This window comes from Eretmochelys imbricata, chromosome 7 (assembly GCF_965152235.1).
Source record: "Eretmochelys imbricata isolate rEreImb1 chromosome 7, rEreImb1.hap1, whole genome shotgun sequence".
In the NCBI taxonomy this organism is placed as follows: Eukaryota; Metazoa; Chordata; order Testudines; family Cheloniidae; genus Eretmochelys; species Eretmochelys imbricata.
The window spans coordinates 123,852,476-123,864,762 of record NC_135578.1 but is presented as its reverse complement, the minus strand read 5'-3'; the positions used below and the strand labels follow the sequence as shown (position 1 = coordinate 123,864,762).

Here is a 12,287-nt window from a genome sequence, read left to right as displayed (position 1 = left end):
GGCTCAGTAGGGAAATATGCCTGTGTGACGCTCAACCCGCTGCACCCCAACTGTGCCCTTATGTTTACTCAATACAGCAGGTTAAAATTCACACCCTCTGGGGCTCATTTTCCCTTTAATAATCACATGTCCTAGCATTGAGCAGAGCCAGCAGCCCAGAGTCAGATCTGTTTGCAAATTCAATGTGGGATGTTTGTATGCACTGTCCTGAATGCAGTGTCACCAAAGGCTTTTGGAGGGGGCATGGGTTAACACCCTTTTCTGCTGTATGAAGGTAGCCTGTGTTTTCAAAATCTCTTTCTTCTTGTGTTTTACTTTAAAACCAGCCAGAATGTCCAGTCTGGTCTTCCCTGGTGTTCTGGAGGATTTGTTGGAGGTCTCAGAACTGTGACTTGGGAGCGGTCTTTGCAGGCTGGGGTGAAGACTCCAAACGGGGATTCCTTTCTCCCACATGGTTCTCAATTATTCGATCAGTGATAATGGAAAACAAAATAAAAGCAGAGTTTGAAACAGTCTGAATAAAAATCGCTTCCCTGCTCAATCAGTTCCTTCATATTTAGGGTCTGATAACTCTGCCAGCCTTCTAGTTGTCCCATAGAGTTCCAGGGCAGACAGGGCCTGAATTTCTAAGGTGAAAAGCAAGTGGTGGGTGTGGGGAAGCCCTTAACATTAAAAATAAGCCCTCACAGGCTTTCTAGCCATCATTCGCACCTGGGACAAGTCTCTAGGCACCCTTGAGTCTCTGAGAATGCTGCGGTTAGAGCTCAGGTCTTTGTCCGTCAGCACCGTGGTCAGTGCACTACTGCACTGCCTGTCTGCCAGAGCTCTTCTGCGTAATGTTCCGGCTGGTGTAAGCAACAAAACCGATCTCCCTCGGAGATCTGACGGAAGGGCAGTTGTGGTGCTCGAGGAAGGGCTTTTCACCTGGAGTGTTGGCCAGGGGCTAAGCTCTGCATCCCGAGTATTGGGGAAAGGCAAACAGGTGAGCCAGAGAGAGACCCCTCTGCAACGTACCAGGGTGCAATCCAGACTGATGAGCAGCTGTGTCACCCCCTTGGGCACCTCACAATGCCTCGCTGCAGTAGCTCCCACCTGGGCTGCTCACAAACAGCCTCCCAGCATGTAAGCCACTCTGTGTGTGTGTCTAACTGCAGCCTGCCAGCCACACTTGGGTTACTCTCTGGTTCTCACCAGCCTTGATTACACTGCAGGGTGACCCCAACACACCCCTGGTCCCAGACACTTCCCCCCCCAAAAATGTATGTCCTGCAGCGCCCAGCCCTCTCCTGGAGAGAACAAAATATTTTACGTCCGTTATTCCTTAAAAGGAATAATTTTCCTGTCCATTATCTCAAGTAGTGATTCAGACACTTCAATTTAAACACACTAGATTAGATAAAACAGTAAAACAAGTTTATTAATTACAAAGAGATTTTACATGAGTACAGGTAATGAGGCATAAAAGTCAGAAACGGTTACAAGGAAAATAAAGAGAAGATGTTTACTAATGCCTAACTTAACAAACTAGATTAGATTCAAGCAAAATTTCTAACCATGTGCTTTCGGCAGTCTTACTGACTGAAGCCCTCCCGCAGAGTCCAGTGAATGCTTCCTGTGTTCCTTCAGGTGCAGTGAATACGATGGGCAGGAGGAGAGAGAGGGGTGCAGTGCGGTGTTTTTTCCTCCTTTTTATAGTTTCAGTCCCCCTCTTGAAAAACATTTCCAGTCGGGCACTAGGAGACAGTCTATGCGGAAGGATGTTCCCTGCTGCTTTTTCTCACCTGGTTGAGGTTCCTTTGTTTCCCACCCTGCTTGATGACTCTGTTTACTGCTTAAGTGCAAGTTAAGCAGAGTGCACGTTCCTTTGTCGAGGACAGATCTGTTTGCAGACTTCTGTTGGAGCAGGGCTGTGGGGTTTGGAACATGAGTTGTTAACACCGTACAGGGGAATCTTATAACTTTACATGCAACATTGCCACATATTTCCTCAGGACAATACTGACCAAAAAATTATGAGTTTTCAAATGCTACCTTACAAGGCACACTTTGTACTAAGATCATTACACTAGTAAGTAGGGTGTGACTGAAGGGTGTATTCTGTCACACTCCCGAGAGAGCCTGTGCTGAGGGAGAAATCAAATCTGATGTTGTGTTGTTGGCAGAGACTCCCGATAGCTCAGTGGGGTGTAGTGGTCCGGCTTCTGGGGAGATGGCTTTAGGGCCACGGTGAGACTATTTACTCTTGCAGGGTGGGTGAGTAGGTGTGTGAAGAGTTTGATACTTGGCCTCTTGCCCTGTTTCAGCCAGGGAGGGTCTTTATGCTCTGAGTCCACATGCCGACCTGTTGGCGCAACAAGGCCTAGTGGCTCACGTAGGCTTGGTTTTGTTCATTTGCAGACGAACACCGGCTCCACAGCGGCAAGCTCTGTCTTATTATCCTGACGTGCATAGCAGAGGTAGGTCTCGTACACGATCCCATCTCATCAGCATACGGCCATCTGTCTCATGTGACGCCCTGGCTCCATGCGGGTGTCCCTTCCCCTTGCGTCCTGTCACGTGGGCACTGGAGAACTGCAGAGGGTAGGGAGATGGAAACCCTGCTAGAGATGGTTTAATCCTTTGCTGTGAAGTCCAGCACTACTGCTGTTAGCACTGAGCGTAAACTAGTGGAGTGTTGCCTCATTTCAGGGAGTGTCGGCTTCTTGTGTCACACATGGGGAGCATGCTGAACTCAGACCTGCTCCGCTCTCATTTGGCCTGCGTGTTAGGTCACTAGGGGACACCTTGAGATGTTCCAGGCACTGACGACACCTGACTCCGCATTGTTCATGCTAAGCAGACGGTGCTGTTCTTCAGCCATCCCAAGTCCTGACAGGGAGCAGGGGCTAGCATTGGAGGGAGTGGCCATGGCTTCCACAGACGGGGCCCACGTTGTCCCTCTCCTGCCTTGAAGGAGGTGGGTGTTGTCACCCTGCTGGGCAGACTGCTCAGGTGGGGAGCCAGAGGGTCAGGTCCCGACTGGAAAAGGGTTTTGGTTGCCCACAAGTAAAAACCTTCCATTTAGAGCAGTGATACTCAGACTGAGGCTCGCGAGTGGCTCTGTAATGTGTCTGCTGTGGCTCTTTGCAGCAGATGCTATGAAAACACTGTGCAATTTAATTATGAACCCGGTTGGCTTTTCCTGTGTTATTAACCAATTGTAGCTGATAAGAATAATCTATATAAACTAAATATTTCTCTGTCACACTGTTTAAATAGGAATATATAGTACCATGGTGGATCACTTGAAGATTACTCGTTCATTCCCTCTGGGGCACCTGGCACTGGCCACTGTCAGTAGCCAGGATACTGGGCTAGATGGACCATTGGTCTGACCCAGTCTGGCCGTTCTTATGTTCGAATAGCGCTCTAGTAAATGAAACGATGAATTCCCACTCCTGTGGCTCTTTTGCATAATATTGATTGCTAATTTGGCTCCTGAACCACTGAGGTCTGCATGTTGCTGCTTCAGAGTGGCAAAGTCAGCAGAATTGCACCGAGTGCTCTGCTTTTAAAGTCATGGTTCATGAAGTATTTGTTCAAGGTGCTGCAGAAGAGCTAGTTAACTCTGATTTCATTACAAATGTTAGGAATGAGCTATTCTTAGCACCTGCTCTCATCAGAAAGGCATGTAGACAAAGGGAGAAGAGAAATATCCCCTGTGTCTAGCAAAGGCATGTTTGATCCTGGTATTAAATGGAGGGGATATTTATTACCACACTTGGCAGGGTATTATATGGAACGCCGTTTGGTTTAGTGTGGATTTTGGAATGAGATTTCCCTGAGGATTGGAGCTGCTGAGCCACCTACTAGCAGCCTGTCCTGCCATAACTTCTGCTGTGATGGGTCCATCAAGCTGCCACTGTAACCCTTCCTCTTCGCTCTGTCACGGGGACGAGGAATGAGAGGCAGGCAGGAGAACCTCCTTGTGCATTTTACAGCCCACATTAAAATGTTCTTGGCGCTGTTGTACGTGGAATCTGCGACGTGGGTGAGCAAAGAAAGGCCTGGGAAATAAATGACACTGGTGCAGGTGTTTGTGCAAGTGGAGTCGCTTGGGTTGTCTGACTAGAGGCACAAATTGGGAACAGGAAAGAGAAGACTCAGGCAAGCGCCTCTTCCTGCTGATGGCAGCTTTCTAACCTTGAGTTGCCTGCAGCTGTGAGTTTTGCCCTGGGGTAGGGGGGTTGCTACTGGGGGGTTGATGCAGTAGATGTTTCTCAGCTCAGGCTTTGTTCTCTTCAATAGGATCAGTACGCAAATGCTTTTTTGCATGATGACAACGTGAATTTTCGAGTAAACCTGCACAGAATGGTGAGTCTTCCCCGCAGGTTCCTTCCTTTCTCCTTGGGGCGGCTGAAGCCAAGGTTGGGTCCTCAGCTGGTTGTGTGTTGTGTCACAGACGCCCTGCCTGGGGCCAGTGCACGTGAGAACCCAGTGATCCCTGCTGGTGCAGGTGTGGGGAAGAAACGCTGCCATGGCAGGAGAGGCTCGAGACTCCTCGTCAAGGGAATGAGCTAAGCTGGGGAGTGAGCAGCCTGGCTCCTTACTGGCTCGCTCAAGGGGCTGGGTGAGGGCTGGCTTTTGAGATGCATCTGGCCAGCGTAGCCGGGGAGACGATGTGTAATGGGAGGTCTGTGGGGACTGGAGGAGTTAGTGCAGTTTGGGAGCAGTCTGCCTTAAGATTCAGCAAACGTTAGGCCCCATGTGATACGTAAATGTGCATGTTGTAGTGGACCCTAACCCCTTTGAGCTCAGTTCACTCCCTTTTTCAGATGGGTGATTTGCCCCTCAAGTAGGGGATGGGGTGTTTTTAGCACTGTCTTGACCCAGGGGTTCTGCTGCAGGAAGGCCCTTTCATTTGCATCCAAGGGTTGACAGGAGCCCAGCTTCAAGAGGATGTTGTGAATTTGTGCATGCTCCCTCAGTGGGACTTGGCTGCAGGCTCCAAACCTCCGACCCGCAAGCTGGTCATTCCACCACTGGAATTGCTCTCCAGCAAAGTTTTTCCCCATTGGTGGCCAGTGGCCTGGGAGATGGCGGTGTGACCACGCCAGGACAGACTCAAGCTCTTTATTTTTAAAGCAAGCGTAGCCCCAGGCTGTCAGCCCCTCTTTCTCAGCAGCAAGCATGGAATGGGAATCATCTTTCTAAGCTGTTAGAGTAGCCATGTAGCACTCCAGTCACTGTGAGAGCAAAAAACAAACTTCTGGGTCAGGGGAACACAAGGGAGAGCGCTGCACCCTGGTGCGACAGCGCCCTCCAGTTACACAGCTCAGAATCAAAGTAACCAAAGCTCCAGCTGCTGTCTCCCTGGTAACCCTCTGTGCCCTGGACTGCGGTGGCCATAGAACCGAGGTGGCAGAAATGGAAGAGCCTAAAACTACAGGAGAGCCTGTGGTAGTGATTTTATTTGTATGGAAAGCAGGTGATAATGTGCTGGGTACCATGCAGGCATCTGCTGACTTCCTTTCTTCTTTGTGTGTTTGAAGCCAATGAGACACAGGAAGAAAGCCGCAGACAAGAACCTGCCCTGCCGCCCACTGGTGTGTGCAGTCCTAGGTGAGTATTGCTAGGGTGGGATCTTCCCATCTCCTGTGACGAGGAGGAAATCAGCTTAGTTTGGGGGAGTTTCCTGGCTACCTATTACCTGTGCAAGGAATTTCAGTTCTCAGCAGGGTGCATTTCATCCCACCCCCTCACTCTCCTCTAGTGAGATTAGGTAGGAGGATCGGTGCCATGTAACATGCTGCATCTTTTAGATCTGTGGAAAGCCACATTCACCATCAGGTTTTCCGAAAGGCATCAGACACCTCGCGTCCATTGCTGAACGAATGTCAATAATGGAATGTTCATTGGCTAATCCATCCAAACGTTTAGGTGGGGAAGGTGATGGCTGGGAATGAGCAGTCTCTGGGTGACTGAGCTGAGAAAAAGCTGACTGGAAAGAAACAGATGTCTGGTGGTGGAAGTCACTGTTGGGCACCTTGCCTGCCTGGAACAGACAAACTGGGCTGAATGTGACTCGCTGGAAGGCTGTTTTGCCTGCCTCTCTTGATGTTCTAGCAAATGTACCCCTTGTGAAACTGACCAAGATTAAAACTGAGTAGTATGTAGAAGAGTTTAGTCATTCTTGAGGCAAGACTGGATCTACTTTGCTTCAGAGCTGATTGTGTAGATATATGAATGTCCTCTACGTTATCGTCTTGGAAAACAAAGCTGTAAAACATATCTGGCCTCTGGTGACAACTGCGTTCTAAAACATACTTCCTACCAGAATTTTCCATTGGTGCTAAGGTTTGAAATACGAGTGCAATTCTATGCATCAAAATTAGTGATGTGTTTTTTATTTAAACAACAGTGCAGGGAAAAGTGCATGGAGGAAGCATGTCTCAGAGTGCTTCCCATTAAAATGCTAGGCTACTCTCAGTAGCTTCACCCTGGGCTTTCAGAAGAGGTGCCTAATTCAGACTATTTAGTAAATTATCTCTCTTGCTTCTAACCAGGATTGTTGTGACATGGGGGTGGGGGTAGTTGGATGTGCTTATTGTTGTCTGCCAGGTGTTACTGCAGCTAGTTTTACATTTAATTTGTCGTTTTCCTCCCCGGTCTCCCAGATCTGATGGTGGAGTTCATCGTAACACACATGATGAAAGAGTTTCCTATGGATCTTTATGTGTAAGTGACCGAGGGCTGGCTGACTGTGAATTTATCCTCTGGAATGGGGGCGGGGAAATCACATAATGCACTTCAGGCCAAAATAACATTTTTCGGGCAGGTGGGCATTCCAGAAGCTCCTAGGTCTGAGCATATATTGTTGAGATGTTCAGTGTGCCAAGAAATTGTCAAAGAAATGAATTTCACCCATCAGACCGCTTTCCTAATCTGCCTGATCAACTACAAAGAGCTGCACAGTGGGGAGAATTGTCACAAAACATTGCGCCAGCCACCAAAGCCAAATCCTGAGCTGGAGACAAAAAGCCGATTTTGAAACACCAAGGACAGATAAAACAGGGATGTGAAGCCAGTCCGGCGACTGGGAGTCAATTGCAAACAACGTGTGTTCTGAATGCACACATAGTGCCAAATCAGCTGGCAAGTACATTTAGCCGGTGACAGTGTGGGGCTGTTATGGGGCAGGAACATTAATATTCTTAAGAATCATTTAGATTGCTTTGACCTAGGGGGTGACTGTGGGTCCATAATCAGGGATGTGTGTTATAAATCTGCAGCACATGCTCTGCCAGCCTCTAAAATGCAGCTGACGCAGGTCATAATCCCTAATGCAGTGCCCTCTGGGAATAGGTAGGCCTGGCCCCAGGGGCACTGGAGGTTTGGCCTGGGACGGGATTAGGTACTGTTATCCATCCTCCCTGTGCTCCTTGTCTCTTTCGGGTCCACCACTGAAAGGGCCTTGCTGTTTGTAGCCTGTAGCTTCCAGTCCCAAGGTGTTCCCCGGAACACTGACCATCAGCTGCTGTTGATTTCGGAGGAATAAGAGAAATGATTTAGCTTTTACCAGGCTTCCCCTTGGCACTGCCTGCCTAGCTGTACCCCAAGACCGACCCGGGCCCAACAGACAGACTTGGATGGAATGGCACCGTGCACAGACGTGGTACATCGCCCTGTGCTGCTCGCATGGGTGCTAGCAACAGTGTCCCAGAGGACACGCCGAGCCTGGCTCGCTGCTTCTGTTTGGTTCCTTTTCCCTTTGTAAATAGAGTCCAATGTTAAATACGTAGCAAATGCCATGTTCAGCTAATGTTTAGGGTGTAATCTAATCACACGCTAACTAGGAATTTCAGTCCTTCCTACTGCACCTTGGTACTGCAGGGGATCATCTAACAGCGGCTGATGAAATGTGTATGGACCGTGGGTCTGACACTTGTAGCCAATTTTTAGTTTAAGCCCAATTTTGAGCAGCCTCCCTCTCCAGTTATAAAACTTTTTCAGAAAGAGCTCCTTTCTGCTTAATTTCTGGTATGTGTGTGTGTGTGTGTTTGTTTTTTTTTCTCTTGGTACAAGAGACCTTTCCAGGACATGTTGCTATTAATCAGACAAGGTGTCTTTAAGATATAAGAGTTTGAACAACAGGATTTTTCCTCACTGAAATTATTTGGAAAGCTAAAATCAACCTGGTCTAGCAAGTTCAAATTTTTATTTTTAAAATTTTGTCCTTAATGAGATCTGGTGCCCGGAACAATTCTCCAGATATTGGGTAGTTAATTCTGGAGTTAGTCACTATGAATATTTGAACTTCTGGGAGCTCTGCAAAGTCTCTGTGGAGTTTATAAAGCCTGCAGGGTTTGGAAACTGCTCAATCCAAAGAGCTGTGGGTCTAGGACATTGTGAAGTCTGGAGGCATAGCATAAGAGTTCTTAAGATCCATAGACAATTAGTCTGGTATAGGACACTTGGAAGGATCGCAGACATCCCTGTTGTAGTTTTTAAGCTCATTAAGTAGGTATCTGATTGAAGGAGATTACGAATGCTGCAGCCGTAGTCTGAATGTGTAAATTCCTTTAGCCCATTGGCTTGGGTCCAGGAAACTGGAAAGCTCTATAGAGACTAGCTGGGCGGGGCTTGCACGCTCTGGGAGCCAAGAGCTCCTCTTCAAACACCAGGGGTTTCTATTCACTAACTTCTCCTCTGAGTGTCTGCACGCATCCCTTCCACTTTCGCTGTCTGCGCGCCCGGAAACCGAAACTGGAGAACTTTGTCCTCTACCAGGACCTGTGGGGCACCGCATGCGCCTTCTGCACGCTTGTGCTGCCAGCCAAGGGTTCAAGGGGGCAGGGCTGCCCTGACCCCCTCAGTTCCTTCTCGCTGCCTGTGGTATATAGTCAACTCCTGTGTGATCTTCTCACATTCTTCCCCATTGTCCCTTTAGCAAACAGCCTGAGAGATCTTTACGGCGAGCGGGTAGTTTAGTTGGCAGTGTAGCTGTAGTTTAGACAGGTAATACTCGTTTCGTAAAGAATCTTTGTTTTTATCCTTCTTTCCTTCGAGCTTTTGGCTCTGTACGGGGACATGCCTGTATCCCATGGATTTAAGCGCTGTTCTGGTGCTAACAAACCTGGCCAGTCAGCGAGCCTCACTCCCACCGCTTAAAATGTTTGGGAGAAGGACACGTGAGGCATCAGTGCCCTATCTCTGTGGGGGTAAGACCAAGACTAAAGTTGAGGAAGTTTGACATGGAGACCTTCTGATGGAAGCAGCTCTGTGCCCCCATTGGGAACCCCACCGCATGGTATGCAGGAAATTGGACTCGACTCTGTCTCAGAGCGCACTGCCAGACTTGGGGGTTTCCTTGCATTGAAGGGAGCCAAAGACACCATTCTTCTTCGCCAGTACAGCATAAAAAACAGAAGTCGTCCAGCACTTTTGGCCTCTTCTAGCCAGAAGGAGCCTCTTCTTTGAGGGTTAGGTCCCCTACAGACTTTCACCAGAAGACTGGTACTGAGGCTAGAGCTAAATCAGCTCCTGCTAAGGTTCTCCCTGGAACCACATTCTAGCAGTATAGAGTATTGATTGTGGCCATTCTTCCATTATGCCAACTCCGTTGTTGGGCCCTTCAATGGCATCAACTTCCTCTGTGATGCACCCTGGTATATGGGTGCCAATGATCCCTGAGGTTTAAGCAGCAGCCTGGGACCTTTGGTGCCTGTCCATGCCAGATGCCACTGATGCAGGACGAAGTCCAGGTACCAACTATTCCTGCCATGCAAGCCCCAGTACTGGGATCTTCGGCACCTACACATTCAGCACCATCTGGAACTGAGCCTTTATCAACACTATCAGGATCTGGGAGCTCTGTTGTGCAGCAGATCAAGCCCATGGTCCCTTCAGCAGGAAAGGCTCATATGCTTCCTTCGGCACTGTCTGCTGCTTGATGGTCCAGGTGTTGGTCTCCAGCTACTCCATCTGGTACTGTGCTGCCTTGGCATTTGAATGCTGACTCTTCCTCAAAGTCTTGCATATTGAGCTCTCATTACAGGAGGTCTTGTGCGTCTCCTTGTTCCTCTTCATGCAGGTCAAGGCCCAAATATCGTGGCTCTGACAGGAGCAAGTGCAGAGGTAGGATGCCATGAGGTTCATCCCTGGTACCGTGTCATATACAGCAGTGGCCTTTCTGGAATCCATGAGGAGTTCCTCCAGACTCAAGGTCTTCTCCTAGACGTTGCTCTACTAGATCCCCATCAAGGTGCTGTTCTCCATCTGGTACCGTCTCGGTACTGACACCCAGTAGCCAGCAACTGGGGGATCTTATTCCTCTGGGTTCTGACCCTCCTGCTATGGCTGTTCAGCAAACAGTGGCGCAGACAGACACTTTAGTGCCTCTGCTCAACACTTCCTCGTCATCACCACATGACACTGCTGTTCTGGAATAGCCTTTCCCAGGTCCGGACAATTATAAAATGTACCAGCAACTTCTGGAAAGGATAGCCACCTCCCCGGGTATTCAGAGTGAATTGGTCCAGGATAATCCACACAGGTTGGTGGATATTCTGCCTATTAGATCCCACCAAAATTCTCTGGCAAACTCCCTCTTCTCTAAAAGAGAAAAGGAGGACTTGTGGCACCTTAGAGACTAACAAATTTATTTGAGAATAAGCTTTCGTGAACTACAGCTCACTTTATCGGATCACCACGAAAGCTTATGCTCAAATAAATTTGTTAGTCTCTAAGGTGCCACAAGTCCTCCTGTTCTTTTTGCGAATACAGACTAACACGGCTGCTACTCTGAAATCCCTCTTCTCTGACACCCACTGCCAAAAGAACAAAGGAGAGGCACTAAGTTCCATCTCAGGGGCATGAGTGTTTTTATTGACATCCAGACCTTTGGTTGTGGCAGCTGTGAATGAGAAACCAAGGCCAGGGCATTCTAAATCTGCTCCCAAGGACAAAAATGCAAAAGAGCTGGACTTATTTGGGAGAATGGTTTATTTGTCTTCAGGACTGCAGTTTAGGATTGCAAACCATCCGGCAGGCCCTCTTAGCCCATTAGGGTTTTTCCAGCTGGGACTCAGTGTTCCAATTTACAGACAAGCTGCCAGATGTTCCTAAAGAGGAGTGTAGAGCTGCACTAAATGAAAGCCACCTGGCGGCAAGACCATCTTTACAGGCTGCATAGGACAAGGCAGATTTGGCAGCTTGAGTGTTGACACCGGCAATCACTGGGCATCATGCTTTTTGGCTGCAGTTATTGAGCATACCAACAGAAGTCCAGCCAACAATTGAGGACTTGCCATTTGAGGGCCTGAATCTGTTCTCAGGAGAAAACAGATGAAACTTTGCACTCTTAAAGATTCTGGGGCAACCCTAAAATCTTTGGGCATTTATGCTCCAGACCCTAAGAGAAAGTTCTGCCCACAGATCTCAGAAACAATCTCAGAATCATTAGCAATTCTAATGGAGGACAGGTGAGGTCCCAGAGGCCTGGAGAAGGGCAAACATAGTAGCTATCTTTTAAAAAGGGGAAAAAGAGGGCCCAGGGGATTATAAATCAGTCAACCTCGTTTTGATACCTGGAAAAATACTGGAACAAATTATTAAACAATCAATTTGTAAGCACCTACAGGACAATAGGATTATAAAAAATAGGTAATGCGGATTTGTCAATAAGAAGGCATGTGAAACCAACCTCATTTCCTCCTCTGACAGTGTTACTGGTCAAGTGGATAGGAGGGAAGCAGTAGACGTGGTATTTCTTGATTTTAATAAGGTTTTTGGCACAGTCCCACATGACATTCTCGTCAGCAAACTGGGAAAGTGTCGTCGAAATGAAATGACTATACAGTAGGTTGACAGAGTATACCCAAAGAGTGGTTATCCAGTGTTCACTTCTGGGAGGGCATATTTAGTGGGGTCCCGTAGGGGTCATTCATGGCTCTGGTACTTTTCATTAGTGACTTGGATAATTGAGTGGAGAGTATGCTTCTAAAATTTGCGATGACACCAAACTGGGAGGAATTGCAAGCACTTTGGAGGACAGGATTAGAATTCAAAACAACCTTGACAAATCAGAGAATTGGTCTGAAATCAACAAGATGAAATTCAATAAAGACAAGTACAAAGTACTCCACTTAGGAAGGAAAAATCAAATGCACAACTATAAAATAGGGAACAACGGGCTAGGTGGTAGCACTCCTGTAAAGAATCAGAGGTTACAGTGGATCACAAATCGAGTATGAGTCAACCATGTGATGCAGTTGCAAAAATGCTATAATATCATTCTAGGGCCTATT

At 47.9% G+C, this 12,287-nt stretch overlaps 1 protein-coding gene across 3 annotated transcripts in view; it reads left to right on the top strand.

The window, feature by feature from the left end:
- The window catches only part of ARMH3 (armadillo like helical domain containing 3), a 179,975-nt gene that overhangs the window by 53,781 nt on the left and 113,907 nt on the right, over nucleotides 1-12,287 (top strand). For all 3 annotated transcript variants that reach the window (XM_077823332.1, XM_077823333.1, XM_077823334.1), the window contains exons 16-19: nucleotides 2,398-2,456; nucleotides 4,288-4,353; nucleotides 5,532-5,601; nucleotides 6,657-6,717. In XM_077823332.1, coding sequence (XP_077679458.1) covers nucleotides 2,398-2,456; nucleotides 4,288-4,353; nucleotides 5,532-5,601; nucleotides 6,657-6,717 — 256 coding nt within the window. The remainder of the gene's footprint in view (nucleotides 1-2,397; nucleotides 2,457-4,287; nucleotides 4,354-5,531; nucleotides 5,602-6,656; nucleotides 6,718-12,287) is intronic.